The following is a 20,527-nucleotide window of genomic DNA, read 5'->3' on the forward strand; positions in this document are numbered from 1 at the left end:
TCCGCGCCTGCTGTATATAACTGTAAGCCTCGACAGAGATAAGAAGAGATGATATAGTTATGGCCCATGCATTTACACCTATACCGGAGTAAAACAAATTCGTTCCGGTCATCAAGTTGCTTCCTTCCCTCTTTTGATATAGAGTCAGGCTATAATCCATGATGATGATCATTGTACATTTTTCATTTTTTTAGATTAATTTAGTTGCGACGGATTGCGAGAAGCGGAAAAGAAGATGTGAGAGAATTATAAAGAAAGGTCAAGTTGAAGAGTATTCTTACCGGCATTATTAAAAGGGACTGACATTGTAAAAAAGTTAATTTAGAATATAAAAGATAGATTGAATATTTAGAGATAAAAGCTTTCTTGAACAACTGAAGAAAGAGAATAGAAGGACAAGGTGATCGAGTAGCATAGAGAGAGAGAGAGAGAGAGAGAGAGAGAAAGAGAGAGCTGAGCGAGAGAATGACATGCATGTAAACCCGGCATGTAAATATCATAGCGATAGATAAATTGAACGGGAAATTGAATAGATAAAAGTAGAGAGAGAAAGAGATCGAGAGAGATAAAGAAGTGGGGGGGGGGGGCGAAGCATGATAGATTTGTTTCTATGAAATCGGAACAAATTCTCACTGTATATACCGGTTACTGTCAGCCTCGACATCCTTACGCATTTACACTTATATAGGGTCTAGTCTATATAGTTCGGTCATCCATATTTTTCTTCTTCACTCTTTTGATTTTTTCTAAATTAATTTTGTTTCGGGAAGTGACGTTGCAACCCGCAATACAATGTTTGGACACCGTCATCATAGCTGACATTTTATCTTATAAAACGAAAACAAACATATGAACAAAGCAAGTTGAAACGAGTTACTTCCCTATCCTTAGTACATTACAACAATCTGGCCGGATCATCCGGGCAATTCACATTAACACGCGCATGCGCAATGTAGAAATTTCGGTACTCTACCATTTTTCTGTGCCTCTCATCCGCCATAACGTGGAAATCGCAGAGACAAAGAATCATCAAAATGAGTTCGGTAAGTTCATGTATTTTGTCACCATTTTACGGAATTGATGCCATAGCGTGAATTAGAATGTTCGCCAAGGTGGAATGAGTTGGTTTTTGCGTGGAATCAGTGTGTAATTTTGGCTGCCTCCCCTCCATCACACATGTGTTAGTTTTTGTTGGAGGGTGAAAAAAGCGCCTCGCCATTGCAATGCATGTAATCGGGCTCGGTACTTAGTTATTTTTGCGTTCGCCATAGACATTGCACGCAGGTTCTGTGTGGATGGCTCCGTACTTAGTTATTTTTCCGCCTGCTCCATATGCTTTGTACGTGTATGGGCATGTGTGTGTGGTGTGCATGCAGTGTAGTGAAGAGTCGGCATGAGCAACGTGACTGCTCTAATCTGTATGCCGGTGTCTGACCCGGCCCCTACGTCACTTTGAGAAGGTTCTTTATTCACATGATTTCCATGAACTGCAGTGACTGCGTTGTATGACGTAGAATTAAAGTGGCATTCCTGCAATATGGGAAAGATAATAATTTGTTTAATTTCAGTTGATTTCAGTTGAATTATGATCTGAGGATGTGAATGATTTTTTGTCTTTGATTGGAGCTAGGAGTTGATTTCCTAACTGATTGAGTGATTCAGATTAGCTTGTTGAATTGTGTAAATTGATTAGGAAATGAATGGAAATCTAAATTATAAATAGATCTAGCCAGAAGAAATTTATCTGCTAGCTTGATGTTCATAGGCAAGTCAATGGCATGTGGCATTATGGCAATACTCTACTCTAGATAAGAAGAGCATGTTCAAATTGTTTTTGGTTAGTCTTTACTTTAGAATTAGGCTAGATCTGGAGTGGATAAAAATTGTTCTATAATAATACATTATTGCATACAGATATCAGATTTTGATACAACTTTTACTCATTTCTTTCATATTACTGTGCTTTTATTTATGACAGAAACAAGTTTTTAAATATTTTTAATTTCTCTATTAATTTTTTAATATTTTATTTATTTGTTATATTTATTTATTGAGTTATTTTATAAATTTATATAATTTTTTTTTTTTTTTTTTTTTTTTTTTGGCGGGGAACATACATATTTTGTTCTTTGTTCATTTTTTTAAGAAGAACAAATTTTAATAGTTATAATTTAATTAATTTCCTTGATCTTTGTTTCTCATTACAGAAAGTTGACAAAATAAGATCTGGTAAGTAAAAAGAGAACACTTAACAATGAAGTTACTCTTTATTTTCTCTGTTGATTGTTTAAAAAAACTGGATACCAGAAAAAAATGTTTATGGATCTATGCTATTTTCTTTGACATTTATAGAATATTTACACTGTGGAGAAAGTAAACAGAAATTAGTATCATGCAATGTATTTCTGTTTAATATAATATGTAATTTTGTATACAGACTTGGTTTACCATGGCTTGATCTAGGTTAGCTTGATCATAGTAAAAACATTTATTTTTTGTGATTGCAAGGATTTACATTATGTATGGCATGGTACATGTTTAATCCTTTAAAAAAATGTTCTTGAGAGTCAAAATGATATATTCCAACTTTAAATTTCAAATGTATGAACCAGTTCACAAATCTAAATCTGATCCTGACAATGTAATTTGGAAGCAGGCAGTGAGTGGTTCAAAGAAGAGGTGCCCTTCAAGCCAATCCAGTCTGATTTGTTACAATATTACTTGAATTTGTGTTAATTTAGTGTTATTTTTGTTGGTGTGAATCTTCTATGTCCATATAGACAACCATTCTAGCGGGAGCCCAGCCAAGAAACCCCTAACCAATAGTCACAACACCTCCAGCTCAAAGCATAGAGATCCAAATGCCAAGCCAAGCTCCAAGTCTAAAGAAGGCGGGGCCGTCAAGGTCATCTTGCTCAGCGATGGCACCAAGATTAAAACAATGCCCGACGGGAGCAAGATCAAGGTTATGCCCGATGGGCGCAAGTTTAAGATGAAGCCCCCAACGTCGTCCATGGCCCCGAAGCAGAATAACAGTTCACATTCCAGCAAGCCGAAGGGCGGATCCCCGCCACCGAAACCCTCGTCGAATTCAGCCAGGCCGGAGAAACCACCGCACAAGCTGTCACACAATGATAGCATTAGCCGGAAAGAAGACGGGAAGCATAAAGAGCCACCGAAGCCCAGTAGTTCCAGTATACGCCCTAAAGAGAAATCGTCCTCATCCAAAGACATCAACTCCAAACACAAAGAGCACTCTTCTTCGAAGCATGAAGCCTCCAAACATTCTAATTCATCCAAGCCTAAGGTTGAGCCCAAGAAGGAGAAGCCAGAGGTTAAAGAAGAAATGGCCAGTCCACCTCGGATTAAAGAAGAGAGTAGGACACCTGAAAAGCACAGCAAGAAAGAAGCCAGGTAGGTGTTGAATCTCTTTGAAAATCTAACAGGTATGTTGCAAAGAAAAGTAGCTCTACACAGTATGAGAAACAGCTGTTGTCAGGTCGACATGAAGTAGAATTTTGGGAAGCAAGTTGGTTTTTAAAGTCTTTTGGGTTATCAGTCTTCTTTTGTTTCATGGCATTTAATAAGAGAAGTTATTTCAAGAAGCTATGAATCTGATTAACCTTCTTCTGTATCTAAGCCTTATGTATTTCAAGATGGAAAGGAACTTGAGAAGCTAAAATGGTTTATTATTGACAGTAAGAAGTTGCCATTGATGAAAGTATTTCCTGCATTATCTTCTAAATTTTTGTTCTAGCAGCCCTGTCAAATCTTTGAAAAAAGAGTCTTTGAGTGAGGAAGAAGGAGGAGATGATGATGATGATGATGTACCTTTGGTAAGTTTGGAAGCTTTATTAATTTGACATTTTATTGTTCTAGAATGTCTAAAAAAATAAAATGGTATTTCTAGATAAAAAGATTTGTCCCCTCATTTCTTTTATTTTGTTATAATTAACATTTACTAGTAACAAATATGAATATGTAAATGAGAGATATATGTTCCATTTACTGAGACTTGGATAGTAAGTTAAGCCCTATACCAAACAACTTCAGTTGTGCAGGTTTAAAGCAAGCCTTTGAATTCAAAATTTTAAATTGCTTTGTGACTTATACATTTTCTAATATATTTATTTTCTAGGGAATTACAAAGTTGCCTTGTGTGCATCCATACATGTACATGTCTGCAAAATTTATTGACAGCATAGAGTTGAGTTATCATGCCAATCAACACTTCATGTAGTTCATGTAAAGTTGAAATGCAATAAGCAGCACCCGGTGGCATTCCTGCATGCACAGTCCAGGTCAAAGTTTCAGTTCACTCTGTCAATGGACATGTTCTACTCTGCAGATTATACTGATAAGCACTGTTTGAGTGCCTTCGGTATCAAATGTATGCATTTGTGTAACACCTGTGCAAATCTTATTAATAACCAATATCCATAAGCTCAGTATGTACTTATGCCCTTTTTGTGTGTTTGGGAGGCAAAAAATCATTATCATTTGCACTTCAAGATTTTTATTTTTAAATCATCTTTTTTAATTATATCTTCTGATTTTTGTTTGTAATGAAACATTACTAATAAATACTCCATTGACAATTGAAGCTGATCTAAACAGAATTTAAGATTCACTTCCTAAATCCTAATAAATACAACTTTTTTTTTCTTCTCTTCTATCACACAGAACCAGCGGTTTGATGACAACGTCAAGTCGGAGTCAAGGAGATCAACCAAGAGGCCACGTTATGCTGAAAATGATGAGGAGGAAGATGATGAGGAGGATGATGTCCCCCTGTCTGAAAGGTAAGGTGATCATTGATGACCAAGTGTTGGTAATGACCGCATATATAACTAATATCTAGTGATTTAAACATGCTCGGTACTTGTAGGATGCCAATTCAAATGGACTATGTAAAGGACAAATTATACAGGAATATTCCTTAGTCCTATGTTCTTTTTGGTGAATTACAACTTTATGTTTGATTGAAATTCTTGATTTATATTATATTTGAATTCCTTTATATCCCAAAAGCCATCGTTTATTTCTGATAAGTTTGCATTTATTTCCCTCTAACAGAAACAACCTAGGTCTACTTCCATAGTATGTCTGGTTGAAATTGATCAATAGACAGTTGGCAATGCATGTGGGCATGGATACATTTGTCTTAGAAATTGATGATTCATTTCCGTTACCAGTACTGTTAAAGCATCAGAGGTAATTTTTCTTCTTCATAATCTGCTCTCCTAAACATTTATTTTCAGGAAAGGGTCAGCTAAGAAGGTGAAGCACGAGGAGCCTGTCAAGAAGAGCTCCAGCAAGAAGAGGAAACACCATGAGAGCGAGGAGGACTACAGTGCAGGGGAAGAGGATGAGGAGGATGATTACAAACCTTTGGTATGTAGGATTTGATCAGTAACATTGTTTAGATGAGAGAAAATGGTGCTAAGGTTGTGACTTCAATGCTAGATGTACAATTAGAGGAACAAACTATTATTAATGAGAACAATTGGGACAAACTGATCTGATCAATTCCTTAATTCTCCCAATCTATATTATTACAATTTGATTACATTTTAGGTGAATGTAAATCAATGCAATGCAATGAATTGGCTCTATATACCATTCCAGACATTTAAGTGTTGAAAGATTTTTTAAAGCCTGTCTTATGTCCTATATTCATGGAAAAACAGTTGGGAAAATTCAAAAATGTTGGGAGAATATACTGTTTGAGGATGTCTGTCGTACAGTGATGCCTTAAAAAAAAAACCATAAATATCTTTGTGGTTTGAGAATTTGTTCAGGATTTTTTGCATGTTAAAGGGTTAGTACAGTAGAAGGAATATAATAAGTAACATTTCATACAGAAATTACAGTTTTTGCATCAACCTTCAACAATGGTACCGAGTCACTTTAAGGTTTTACGTGACCTTTCCTTTTGGACTATACTCCTAATGAACAATTTTGTCTCTTGTAAGCAGTTTACAGTAATTGTCCATGGATTTTTTGTAGAATACATATATTATGCTAGTTAATGAAGCAATCACTCAGACCGGAACAGAGTCCCTGATTTGAAACCTGAAGAATTGAACGTCTCAAACAAAAAATAGAGTTTGCATGTGTATTTACAATTTTACCCATCGTTTGATTTCATGATCCCTCCAGAATATTTCTTAGCCGTTTATGAAAAGTTGTGCCTCCACAATTTCTTGAGCTCTTGCTTTTACTTCTTTAAAGCCCCACTGCACTACTTAAAGCTAATTGCGCCCTCTATATAGCAAACAATGCCTAATCGGTGACCATTGGTCCCCCATGATCCCCTTTTTCTTATGTTAATTGAGAGCTGATTTGATGAGATAACCACCTGTCAGTGACCATGCAGGAAGGTCTAATCCCTCCTGGTCAAACTAGTGCAGTGGGGCTTTAATGCTCTTTGTTTATTTGCTTGTTTTTTTACAGGCCAAGCAAAAGAAGGAGGAAAAAACAAAATCGAAGAAGAAATCAAAGGACACCAAGAAAGACAAGAAGGATAAGAAGGATACTAGTCGTTCCAAAGCGAAGACGGGTCGAGGAGCAAAGGTAGAGGTGAAGAAGGAAAAGGGAGGAGGAAGGAAGAAGAAAGAGGAAGAAAAACAAGAGGTTTGGGAATGGTAAGTGAAATGAAACAGATTTAGGACTCTTTCTAGGCTAGTAGAGTTAAAATCCGACTTGTTTTCCCATCAACTTAAGAAAACCATTTTGTCGTGGTCAAGTGGATATGTCACCGGACTGTGGATCACAAGGTCCGTGGTTCAAGTCCCGCCGCGGCACTAATGTCCTTTGGCAAGACATTGATCTTTATTTGCCACTCTCCACCCAGGTGTTAAATGGGTATCCGGCAGGATGCAAGTGTGCGCTTGTAAAAATGACGCCTTGCTGAAATGCTCCGCAGGGAGTGGAGCATGTGCATACATTGTGTGCAGGTAGGCCTAAATCTAATGACCGGGGTAATAATATATATCTGTAAAGTGCTTTGAGAGGGCCTGCGGTCCTGAAAAGCACTATATAAGATCGGACTATTTTTTGACTGACCAACTGTGTCTTATCCTTACAGGTGGAAGGAGACCCCACATCCTGAGGGAGTCAAATGGATGTTCCTGGAGCACACAGGACCCTTGTTCGCCCCTCCATATGAACCCCTGCCTAGCAGTGTTAAATTCTTCTATGATGGTAAATAAGAGAAGTTGAGAAGACAAATTATGATAATTATTTGTCATCATTTGTCTTCCAAACTTCTTTTGAAGTGTTAAATAAGAACAAAATGTTTTGTTATTGTTTTTCTTTCTTTCTTTTCATAATTGACTTTGTTTTAGTAGTTGACATGGTTCAATAGACTGTTTTACTAACTTATTATAATTGTATGCATACCTTTTAAACAAAGGTTGTTCTTGACAATGAGAAAGCTTGCCTGAGGTTTGCCAACATAGCAAGAATTATGTATGCAGACTAGATTCCAAGTGTTGTGGTTCATTCATTGATAACAGGTCAATGGAATAACTTGTCACTAGGTCCCCAGGAAAGATACATCCATGAATTTGAATATGTTAGCAAACCGGTCTATTGGAGGGAGGTGTAGTAAATCAGCAGGAGGTGCTTAGATGTACAGTCAAACCTGTCGTAGTGGCCACCTGTCTATAGTGGCCAGCTGTCTATAGTGGCCATGTATTTTTATCTCCCTCTAGATATGTGTTGTAGAATCTGTCATCTGTTTGTACCGTTTAACAGTGCTTCTCAATGCACACCTGTACAAAAGCAAAGTGTTTGTGAAGACGTTAGGTTTAAAAACTCTATATTATCCCAAAGTAGTGTCATATACATGTAACACTGTATACCAGGGAGGTAATGGAAAGCAAAAATGTACGTAAAACATCTTTTGCCCTCTTTCCCAGACTAATGAATAATCTACTTTGTTATGATATGATCTGTTATCTTGGGGCAGAGGTTTATTAGATGTGGAGATCCTTAACATTGCTGTACTTCAAATCGCTCGTTTTGTTTTTTAGGAGAGGAGATGAAACTTAGTGAAGAGGCTGAGGAAGTGGCCGGATTCTATGCCAGGATGATTGAACATGACTACACTACCAAAGATGTCTTTAATAACAACTTTTATAGGGACTGGAAGAAGGTATGATACCCATAGCATATTGAGAGAGATTAGTTATGACACTTGAGCATGGTCATAGCATATTGAGAGAGATAGTTACGACACTTGAGCATGGTCATAGCATATTGAGAGAGAGATAGTTATGACACATAAGCATGGTCATAGCATATTGAGAGAGATAGTTACGACACATAAGCATGGTCATAGCATATTGAGAGAGATAGTTGTGACACATGAGCATGGTCGTAGCATATTAAGAGAGACAGTTATGACACTTGAGCATGGTCATAGCATATTGAGAGATATAGTTATGACACTTGAGCATGGTCATAGCGTATTGAGAGAGATAGTTATGACACTTGAGCATGGTCATAGCTTATTGAGAGATATAGTCATGACACTTGAGCATGGTCATAGCATATTGAGAGAGATAGTTATGACACTTGAGCATGGTCATAGGGGAAATCATAGAACTCGCATGATCACCTCCATGAGATTCATGATTGAGATGCTACGCAGACCTCTTTCATGACAATTACACTGGAAGCTGGTATTACTATCTAAAATTTGTGATTCTAGTGAAAATCCTTTTAACAATCTTGTTACTTAAAACATTTCGGATATGACCACTCGAGATATTTTGTTTCCAAAAGATTTTTGGTAATCAGCAATTTATAGAATATGAAAAAGTCAGATAACCATTATTTTGTTTGATATCTGCTTTGATATATCAAATTTTCCCATAATTAGTCAAAATGATGAATGCAGTATATTGATGTTGCCTTGTGCATTCAATGACGTTCATTTACAAATGCTTTACCATTTTTTTTGTTATATTGCACCCTAGGTGATGACCCATGAGGAGAAAGCCATTATCAAGGATATGAAAAAGTGCAACTTCAAGCAAATTCATGCCTATTATCAGAGGAAATCAGAGGAGAGGAAAGCTATGAGCAAAGAAGAGAAACAAGTGAGTGGTACAGTTCTGCTTCAGTGTATGAACTAGGTATCTCGATGCATAAACACAGTGCTAAAGCCTCGTTCAAGGCAAAAGAAATTGATGGGCTTCAAATAAATTTTTGTTGTTGGTAGGGTCAGGATATAAAATGTTGACTTTTCCAATTCTCAAACAGCAATGTTGTTTACGCTAACATTTGTCAGAGCTGCCTTTTATGAACACATTACTGAAACAGCAACCACACCCACCAGGGTTGGGCGGTAAATACCGTCTGGTAAATAAGATGGGCGTTGGGTATATATGTAAAAAACGGGAAATATGATTTTAATTCTTTATTTATTAATAATTTAATTTTTTTTTAACCTTAACAACTGAAAATGTTGTTCTGAAATAATTAGCAGCACAACACTCATAGTAGAAACACACAAACAGATTTATAAAATCCACACTGCATACATGTACACACCCAAACACACGCACATGTACAACACACATACACACATAGATGTACAACATACATACACAAATAGTACACACCAGAGCAACCATACTCACCACCATTGTTATTATGTTCAAAATTGGACAATCCCTATGAACAAGTGAGTGGAAATATATATTTTCCGATATTTCCTGGTAAAAAGCGGTAAATACTGGAAATCCGAAGCGGGAAATATGCCAACCCTGACACCCACACCTTTGGAAGTCTAAAGTCCTAGTTGATAGTTTTTCTTCTTCATTGATCTTTGACCCATGGATTTGGCACTCATTTAGACCCTGATTGTCCTCCGTCTTTCCTTGACTTTTGGAATGGACATTCAAGAAAGAAGTTGTCATGCAAATACCTATAGAGTGGTGAAGTGTGACGTCGTCACAAATCTATTTGTGGAATTTCTCAATTTTTTCTTCATTTTCCGAAAGAGCATCAAAAATAATGTACAATTGAATAGGTTAAGTATTGGCTGAGATATGACCATCTGAATAAATAGATTTCCTTTGGAAGCTCAGTGTTATATTGCTCTGGTTCATAACATTACGAGCCAGAGCAATATAACACTGAGTTCCTATAGGAAATCTATTCATTCAGTTGGTCATATCTCAGCCAATACTTAACAAATTCAATTGGTTTTCGACATATGGACATTATTTTTGATGCTCTTTTGGAAAATGAAGAAAAAATTGAGAAATTCCAAAAATATATTTTTATGACGTCACAGCTTCAGTACTCTATTGGATTTGTAGTTAGCGAGTGTTGATATGATATCATATTTATTTCTTATTCTTCTCTTGCAGGAAAACAAGAGGAAGAATGAGGAGATCCAGAAGGAGTATGGCTTCTGCTCCTTTGACGGTCACAAGGAGAAGATCGGCAACTTCAGGGTGGAGCCCCCGAGTTTGTTCCGAGGTCGCGGGGAGCATCCCAAACAAGGCCAGCTCAAGAAGAGGATAGGACCTGAAGATGTCATCATCAACTGTAGCAAGTGAGTGTACTAGGGGTTCTCGATAGGTATTGGTTTACCCTTAGTCCAGGCTTGTACCCAGGATTTCAAAGTTGGGTGTGGTAATTGAAAATAAGGTTCTGTTGAACGATGTGAGTTAAAAAAATGAAGTTATAGAGCATCCTTTCCACCACAGGAAATGGGTTTCTTTTGGATGCCCTCTTGCCTTGGTGTAAATTGATTAATTGGCCATAATGAATGGTTTTGAAGGACTGTTTTTTTTTTTAGCTTGTTTGAATTATATATTGTCGTTTGTGTATGTGTATGGTCAGAAGTTGTCTAATTCAAACAGTCTAGTTGTTGGGTCTCCAGCAGGCCTTTCGACATGGTACACAAATACACACTAAGGGTTTATTGAAAGACGTTTTGATGGAAACTAAATATGAGATCAATAACTACTTCTATCTCTTTTTACTGAAAGAAAAACTAATTTCTTCTTCTTTGTTTCACAGGGACTCAAAATGGCCGATTCCGCCTGAAGGTCACAAATGGAAGAAGGTAATCCATGAGAACTCAGTGACCTGGCTAGCTTCATGGACTGAGAATATCCAAGGAGCTATCAAGTATGTCATGTTGAATCCCAGCTCAAGAATAAAGGTAAGAGGCTCTTCTTTGGTGTATCTGTAAACTTAACTTTGTATTATCAATTGCTGAGATGGATACAGAGTAAATGCTTTTTTGGCTCTTAACTCATTGTATATCTTTTGAGAATCGGTGTGTCTAGGTTGATAGAGGAAAACACTAAGTGGTGTAGCCACGTACTCTAGCTGTCATTGCCCCCTCCCCCTCCCATAAATATCCTCATATCCTCTTACACATAGTTAACGCCCTAATGGCTCTCAAATGACAATATATCACTTGGAGGGAGTATGTCTAGGTTGACAGAGCAGTGGTCTTAGAACTGGAAGGTCCAATGTTCAAGACCCATGTCATGATTTGGATGTCATTGGTTAGGCATCAGCATTTGTCGACCTAGTTTTCGGGATAGGACTTGTGGCTGTTGGACCCTGTTGCTGTTAATTGCTTTTGTAGCATTTAATCCTAAGAAATACTCAGTTAAAAATTTTGCAACACTTTTTTTGTTTTTGTAATAAAGAGTAGTACCTTTCTTTGGCTCTATCTCACAATCACGCTTATTTGCTTACAGACAGAAGAAGTAATTTCACAAAATTTCTAAATTGGCCAAGTCACTTACTGTGATCAAAATTTTACTTTTCATTGACAGGGTGAGAAGGATTGGGCCAAATATGAAACGGCAAGGAAGCTCAAAGAATCGGTGGACAGGATCCGAAACGAGTATCGAGAGGACTGGAAGAGTAAGGAAATGAGGGTCAGACAGCGTGCCGTTGCCTTGTACTTCATCGACAAGGTAAACCCAAACACTTAGCCACTGCTATGGGAGTAATGATGCACTGCAATATTCTGTAGAATGCAATGGAGGAAAAAAAATTGGTAATCTCAGGTTTGCATAATATAAATGCTCGATAAAAAGAAGAAAATTTTATGTTTGAAAGGCTACAAGTTGACTTCATGTATCATGTAAGTTTTATAAATATCAGATGTTATTAAATATTTACGATGTTTGCTGGTAGACTTGCACATTTCCCTAGCACGTCAAAGCCACAACAGGCAGGTGAATTGACGTTTGGTCTACAACCAGTTCGTCTACCACCCAATCAGTCTATTCCCATATGGTCTACACCCGGCTATCCACATGGTCTAATAACGGTGATTCATCTCTCTAGCTGTGTAGAAAACATCTCTTAAGTTAGTAAAGTTATGTATGTTATGTCTATATTTTCACTTATCTTCTTTTTTTCCCTCTCCAATAACATCAGCTTGCATTGAGAGCTGGTAATGAGAAAGAGGAAGGAGAGACGGCCGATACTGTTGGTTGCTGTTCATTGAGAGTGGAGCACATTCAGCTGTATGAGGAGCAGGATGGCATGGAATTTGTGGTCAAGTTTGATTTCTTGGGTAAAGATTCGATCAGGTACGAGAACTCTGTCCCTGTGGAGAAGAGGGTGAGTAGCTTCTTTTCTCATTTTTGTTTTGTTTTGGTATTTAATGCCAATTTTCTTCAAGTGTTCTTTGCGATGCCAAATGTCCAAACATGAATGTGTGAATGATTCAGTAGCAAGAATTTCAGAAATCCTTTGAGCAGTAGAACTTCAACTTTGTAGGCCCATTCAATATATCATGCTTTGTTTCTACTTTGATATCATAATTCTATGTTCTGCTATGATCTCCCGTCTTGATGAAGTGTATTCCCCCTAATATTTGTAAGCCTTTTTATGAAACTTCCAGATATGTGTAATAATTTTGCAATAGACCGTATGTATTTACAAGACCACACAAAATTCTTTTGTTATTAGTGGTAAACTGTTGAGCTTAAAGCTACGGTCACAAAGGTTCATACGAACAATAATTTTGTACAAATCTCCCTGTTTTTCCATTGTCTTTCCAAATTTCCATTGTCTGAAAATCGTTGGTACGATGTTCGTAGCAGTTCGTGATGGCATTTGTGACCGAGGCTTTAGATAGATCTTGATATCTAAAAGAGTTTCAGCAATCTAGAAAAAAACGCCCTTTCCTTCTTCCATGTGACAGGTCTTCAAGAATCTGAAGCTGTTCACAGAGAACAAGAAGGGAGAGGACAACCTGTTTGATCGTCTCAACACCAGTATCCTCAACAAGTACCTGCAGGAGCTGATGGAGGGTCTCACTGCCAAGGTCTTCAGGACGTATAACGCATCCTCCACTCTGCAGAACCAACTGGTCGAGCTTACAGATGGTATGGACTCCTCCTAACTCCCTCTTTTGCCCACAAATAGTTACAGATAAACTTTGAAGGGTCACATTTTTATGCCATTGAAGGTAGTGCCGGAGGCATTATGTTCTTGGGTTGTCTGTCCGTCCATCCGTCCCGCTTTTTGTTTTAAAAAAATGTTGGTGATATCTCGAGAACCATTGTACGGATTTAACTAAACTCGGATGGAGTATGTATGAGCATGCAAGAGTGAACTGATTAGATTTTGGGTGGAAGAGGTAAAAGGTCACAAGGTCAAAGAAGTTGATATTCGGCACTCACTACTTGAGTGGGATAATACTATCTGTTTAGTTGAGGTTTAAACCTGGACTAAAATTAGCACACTTTTCTGAACACCAACCGACCGATTAGTTCATAATTTTCTCCCTTTCTTCCATCTCAGCTGATGACTCTGTCACTGCTAAGATGCTCTCCTACAACCGTGCCAACCGTGCCGTGGCAGTCCTGTGTAACCATCAGCGCGCTGCCCCCAAGACCTTCGACAAGCAGATGGAGAACCTCCAGGAGAAGATTGACAAGAAGCATCTCGACATCAAGGAAGCTAAGAAGGGGCTCAAGGCCATCAAGAGCGAGTACAAGAACAGCCGCAATGAGAAGTTGAAATTGTGAGTAGGCTTAGATAAAGGGTGCAAGCTTCCTTTGCCAAAAGAATTTCAATACTTGAATCAACAATTCTCTGATTTAATCTTAGAATAGTCACCCTACCTTTGGGCCTGCTATGTTACCAATCAAGTATAGCTCATGTAAAATTTGTTTAAAAGAGTTTTGTCTAGAAAAAAAAGAACATCATCGGTACAATGTAAGAGCTAAAGTTCAATGGTCATACTCTAGTATTTTGACTCGTCTGGCATATCCGTTCTGCCAAACACTGTGTGCTGAAATATTGGATGCTAAAGTTAACAAAGAATTGATTACTTTCCAAAGTCTTTCCCTAAATGAACTTGTGCTTTTTTTTCTTTTTCTTGTAACACATTTTGTATCTTTACCCAGTGCATTTCAGTAATTTTATTTTTGGCAGTAGCTTACATCCAATAAGGGACATAGTATCTTTAATGCTTGATATAATCTAACAATTTTTGTGATTCGGTTTGACAGGGCTATGGAGAAGAAAGCGAAGCAGGTAGAGCGTCTGGTGGAGCAGCTTGCCAAGCTGGAGATGAAAGCTACAGACAAGGAGGAGAACAAGGAGATCGCCTTGGGAACCTCCAAGCTCAACTACTTGGATCCTAGGATATCGGTGGCATGGTAAATAATGAGAGGAAGAGTCCTACATGTGGATGATGCAGAGCCATATATACACAGAGTTTGGCCAACTTGGTTTCACTGGGTCACAACATGGCATATATTCTTTTGTTTTGTGCTTGCCCAACACAGCAGTAGTCGCCATATTGTGTCCAACCCGAACCAGGTTGGCCAAACTCTGTGTATAGATGGTTCTGGGATGATGGTGGTAGAAAACTTCTGAGATGATAATGATAATAATAGGTCCATTTATAATGCGTAGCTTCTGTATGAATATACTCTACTGCACTAAATACAGAGTATCATATCAGCTACAACCGGGGTAATTATTTACTTCACCTAGGTGGAGAGTGGCAAATGTAGATTAATGTCTTGATGATGATGCAAAGAAACATTTTAGTGGTGGTGCTCGTGGGCTACCAAGGCACATGGTTATCTTTGAAATATAAAGGATCGTTCAAAAGTGTGATGCCTATGGTTTTCCTTACTAAATGGTTAATAACTAGGGCAGGCAAGATAAAAGGGATGATTATGAAGATGGTGGTGATGAAGATGCTAATATTTTGTGTGTGTTTGTAGTGAAGAATGTAGCACTGGGTAAGGAATTGTGTTTTTATGTTACCTGTGGTCTTCTAATGATGGTACTCTAGGGTCCTGTTTCATAAAGCTTGTTATCAATACAAATCATGAAATGTTACATTTCTATGACAAACTTGTTCTCAGCCAATCAAATGCCATGATTTCAGTAGCTTATAACAGGTATCGTAACTTGTTATTGATAAGAAGTTTTATGAAACAGGGCCTAGGATAGTAGAAGCCACGATTATTTACACATAATTCTCTCCTTTTTCTCATGACAGGACCAAGAAATGGGATGTGCCTATCGAGAAGGTGTACAACAAAACTCAACGAGACAAATTCCGATGGGCCGTTGACATGGCTGGAGCAGACTTTGTATTTTAATCCTAGTTTTAACTTCATCCCTCCCCGTATTTAAACTCTAGGAACAAGTACTGACAGTATTCACAAAGCACCAACTGCTATCACCTTACCATGTAGTTTGGTGTCGGTTATATTGTTTTGTTCAACTCGGTGTTCTGTTCTCAGCTGCCGAGCTCGTGGAGCAGTTTGCACAAATGCAGTAATACAGAATCACCTGTTCACTTGGTCGATATCTTAATAGGATAATGTATCAGCACTATATCTTTATCATCAAACATGTACATGATACCTTATCAAGTCATACTATGAGACTAATTGTTATAATGAAATGCGTTTCATGATTGATTTGTTCTGGCAAGTGCTTTCTAAGATTTATTTTTGATCTTTTTTGTCTGTGATTTACTAGATAAGTTGATTACACATGTCTGATTCAGGATTAGTTTGCAGTAGGTACTTGGTGAATACTGTCAGTACCAATGGTTGTGTAAGATGATCATGATGTTTTTTAGCCGAGTCTTTTTCAAGGAATTTTTTATTTCATTTTGATAATATGATGTCAGTGTGAAAATGAGCAAATAATGTCATAGGCTTGATTGGGGCTACTGTGTTGGCTCTGAACGGAGTCAAGTGACTTTTTTACGGCCGAGAGGGCAAGAATCTGCTGCCATTTCTTAGAATGATGAGAGGTTAAGGACAGGAAATGAGAGAAAGAAACCTGGCTCGTAGGAGATAAATACCACTTTTGACTGTTACTACATACAACCAATCACAATTTCCTCCATCTCTATCATTCAACAAAGTGAAGAAGGATTTATGGGGTTTGAGATAAAAAGTGTAGAAGTGGATACCTGTCACAGAAATCAAGCAGACATGTTGGAATGCCTCCGAGTCTGTCCACATTGCAGAGCCGGGAGAGCTCTCATGGCTTGTTAAGACCGTACTATCTGTGTGAACTTGTTGGTGTACATCTTCTGTGCACTAATATATTAATACATCAACAAAAATCATGCAGCAAGTTAGAGTTTTATCCAGCTGTGGGTACGGGCCTATCGACATGCATCACTGTCTGAGAAAGGAAACGGAAGTTGCATTTAAAATCTCAACTCTACTCCATGGGTGTAAACAAATTATTCCATGATGCAAATGAACTCAATAATTTGGACATGCCGGTCTGCTGGTACTACATGTAAACAAATTCCAACTGGTTGAACATCGTTGTAGGTTGTGATGGCTATTGAAATGTGTGTGAGAAGGAAAGGTTAGCATTCCACGAAAGTATTGAGAAAGCGATATGCAAACTTGCAAAGCCAAGAGTTTCACCAAGTGTTTTTGAATTAGGATAGCTTACAAGATGAAAGTTGACTCGAGAGTTCCACATCTCCAGAAAAGTCCATGGGGGTAATAACATTTTTTGATGAAACACTTGCCTGATACAGCCAGGGGTGGGTGCATTATGAATTGATGACGTCGACATCTTACTGACAAATTTTAAATTTACTAATAAATTTTAAGGGGCAAAGGTTCATATGTTTGTAACATGCAGCCTTTATAAGAAGTTGACTTTAGGAGAAATTAATGAATTTTTTGGAAATATTTAGACAAACCAGGATGTAAATAGCGATTTTTGCAAGATGCATTTTTGAAAATGTATAACTGAATGAAGTTCAACCTAAGAGCTGCTCAGCAAGTCATTATCGGTAAGCCCCCCCCCCCCCCAGCGTAAGAGATGCCCCTCTCGAGTCTTTCATCGTCGCAGAGGTCTGTTCCTTTCTAATCTGCATTTCCATCAACACTGGTAATGAATTGTTAAAATTGCTAAGAGGAAGATTCCATGAACTCCAGTCTGAAAGAATAATTGAATGATGAAGGTTATGATAGATCTGCAAACCAAAGGGCTGGTGAAGCTATGTATGGCAGAGAAGAGTATTCAATGACAAATATCCTGCCTTATTAAGAGATGATTTTATGATTTTTATTTTCATGCATTTTGAAGTATTTATGCGTTTACAATCGGTGAGGCTCTACGAAAAGTTCATTTTACTGACGTAAGAATCGAACGGTTCGTATTGATTTAATATGCATTATTATTTACAGATATTACTATTTTGCATTTTGTTGCTGAAGTATATTTTTATGTTGCCTAGTCTTCACTTTTTTTTTCTCCACATGATATGTTTGATTTTATGAATAATTTTTCAGGCATGTCTAAAATTCTGACTTGTCTTTGTTGCTATTGCATGAATTTGATTTAATTTGATTTTAATTCATTAGAAATTTATGATTTTAGTAACTAAGCCATGGGCATTTTATCTGTATGTTTTGTGTGTCGGCAATCAGGTTGTGAGCGTAGGAGTAAGACCAAATGTTTCAGGGAATCCGCGTTAGGTGCATACATTCTGTTTGTGATTCTCACCCACCTAATCGACCAGTACAGAATAATGAAATGCAAAATGGAGAAAAAATTGTCAAGTGATATGAAAGAAAGTTGTAATGTGTGTAGGAACCTGAAATCTGTAAAGATCCGTGAAAAGCTTAGAAGTGCGGGAAAAGTAGCAGCCAATATGGTTCAACTCGCTCTCTCTTTTTAACCCCGAGAGCTCGAGAATGACGTACTGACTGACTGCCATTGTTTAATAAAATTGTTAATCATATTTTTATACAGAAAAGTAGTCATTTTATCATAGACAGCATGGAAAGTCTGTCAGGTTGTTCCGATGCCCCCTGTGCTCGATTTTGTCATTTTAAAAGATGGGCACGAGGGGCTCGCGCAATTGGTTTTTTGATGTGGTGATTTACAGTAGTATTGAATGTGTAGTAAGTCTTCTCCAGTGAATAGTGCTTCGTGAGTTTGTATGTTGAATGTGTGAAATCATCACCGCTTGATTATTAGTCAGAGATAAAACAGAATCGATAGACAGAATGCAATTTTATTTTATTTTATGTCAGGGTTGTGTGTGTGTTGTTAGATTTCATTTTGTATGGGCAGTTTACTGTCAAGGGTCAAATATGACTGAACTGATTTCTACTTCTTGCCTCACTGCAAAATGTACCAGTTAGGAGCCCCCCTGTATTGTATGTGTATATTGTGTGGTATTGCGTGACATGGGCATTCGTGTAGACATTAATTGGAACCTCATTGTAAAGAACATCGTTAGTACATAGTACATACCCTCATTGTAAAGAGATCATTTTGTTATGTAGGCCAGTCTTTGTAGAAAGTCCTGCTGTGATCAGCTAGTCTTTCTATAATAAAATTATCTTTTTTCCATTCCCCTTTCAATCTGCTAATGTACACCGCACAAGTGATGTGTGGCCTTACCAGTATGTATATTTGTAGCCAAGTCACTGTTAATACAATATAAAGGTGTAAAATTGAATCAATTCCCCAGATCAGGACTAAACCTACTTGCCTTTTTATTCCTTTAACCCTTACTTACTGTACTGGGGGGGGGGGGCCTGGGAGGCCCCCCCCCCCCCCTCGACATTTTCGGAGATTGCGCCGCAACCGCTCGGAATTTCGAATCGTGGTTTCAAGACTTTTTTCCCTCAAGTCTTACGTACATTTTGATACCATTTTCGTCGAAATCGGATATACCTGTAAGGTGTTACATAACAATTAGTATGCGCATGTCATCAAAAAAGTGGCTATAATTGCATATATTCATGTACAAGCAGAAATGTGAAGATATGAATTGATATCAAATTGCTTTTATATGTTTCTCAAAGTAACTTGATGTATTTCAGAACAAAAGAATACATTAGAAATAAAACAATAGATATAATTACAAAAAAAAAACAATGAAATACATAAGAAAATAAAAAGTTGAAAATCGCATCAAATTTGCATAAATTATCATTATTAATTACATCAAATAACTATTTTATGTTAGAAAAGAAGTTTCATATGGATAATGAGTTTCAACATTACAAAAGTGGAGTCTGACAATTTTTGTGATGATTCTAGTTCCCTGTATATTTCCAGATTAGATATTCATGAATGCGTAATTTGCGTATTCATAATTTATGCAAATTAACCTATGCATTTTCAAATATCATAAAAATAATGAAACCTCATGAATTTGAGATGAAGGAAACATTTATTCAATACATTTTCAAGATTCTTCACAAGTCTATGGACAAATATGTAGAGTTTTCTGTAAAATGCATAAAATTAGCATTTTGCATAATTAATTAGGCTATAACGACAAAAATTTGCATATTAGGGAAAAACTAATTATACCATCTTGTTCCTTACATAAATATCTACAAACATGCAAATTTTCGCGTTAATAAAATGTCTTTGATAAACTCTGCTTAAGGCTCGACTTTAGGTCCATTTACACTATCTTTCTTATTTTACAAAATAATATTAGATATTTGAACCAGATTGTAAATGGGCCTTTTTATTCATTTTTGCAGTGAGGTGACAACGATTAGTTTAGTTTTGTGTTAGATGTGGCAGAGATGTGATGTAGCCCCTTGCCAAGACTTTGTAAGATAACAAAAACACTAATATACTTCATGTACGGTATGTATGAAATTCGCATGTGTCTTCAATTTTTGTAAGAAAAACAATGGAGATTTTTTGTTTGTTTCAATAATAATATTAATACCCCTCATGGTAGTAATAATCTAATTTTTTGACGCCTTGTATCCCAGGTTTTGTTGGATTTTTCCATTGAATTTGATATAAATTTAGAGTAATAAAATCTTTTGGAATGTCTGTATTAATAATGGAATGTGATTGATCAGAAAGAGGTTGCTATGGGAGTGTACTTTGTGAAGGATATTTTATGCAATGTTGACTATATTTTATGTACATTAACTCTGTGTCGAGTTCTTCTGCGGGATTGTCATGTTTTTCATTTTATTTCCCCCCGTTAGATGGATTATTATGATAAAGACCGCTCAGGCAGTGC

The 20,527-nt window shown here is 37.2% G+C and overlaps 1 protein-coding gene across 2 annotated transcripts; it reads left to right on the top strand.

Annotated features, from left to right (window-relative positions):
- Positions 1-924: 924 nt before the first annotated feature.
- Positions 925-18,783, top strand: LOC588512 (DNA topoisomerase I, mitochondrial). Of its 2 annotated transcripts, none has more exons than XM_030975791.1 (18): positions 925-1,043; positions 2,208-2,229; positions 2,781-3,414; positions 3,758-3,836; positions 4,684-4,802; positions 5,262-5,394; positions 6,457-6,647; positions 7,091-7,206; positions 8,040-8,161; positions 8,988-9,110; positions 10,389-10,576; positions 11,047-11,191; positions 11,820-11,963; positions 12,433-12,618; positions 13,205-13,388; positions 13,807-14,029; positions 14,520-14,669; positions 15,527-18,783. In XM_030975791.1, exons 1-18 carry the CDS (start codon positions 1,035-1,037, stop codon positions 15,627-15,629), a joined length of 2,871 nt encoding a protein of 956 aa, XP_030831651.1. In that variant the 5' UTR covers positions 925-1,034; the 3' UTR covers positions 15,630-18,783. The 2 variants fall into 2 exon arrangements, with proteins under 2 accessions (XP_030831651.1, XP_030831652.1); XM_030975792.1 differs by having other exon boundaries at positions 3,761-3,836.
- The last annotated feature ends 1,744 nt before the right edge of the window (positions 18,784-20,527 follow it).

The sequence above is a fragment of the Strongylocentrotus purpuratus genome, unplaced genomic scaffold, assembly GCF_000002235.5.
Source record: "Strongylocentrotus purpuratus isolate Spur 01 unplaced genomic scaffold, Spur_5.0 spur5_scaffold_8, whole genome shotgun sequence".
Taxonomy (NCBI): Eukaryota; Metazoa; Echinodermata; class Echinoidea; order Camarodonta; family Strongylocentrotidae; genus Strongylocentrotus; species Strongylocentrotus purpuratus.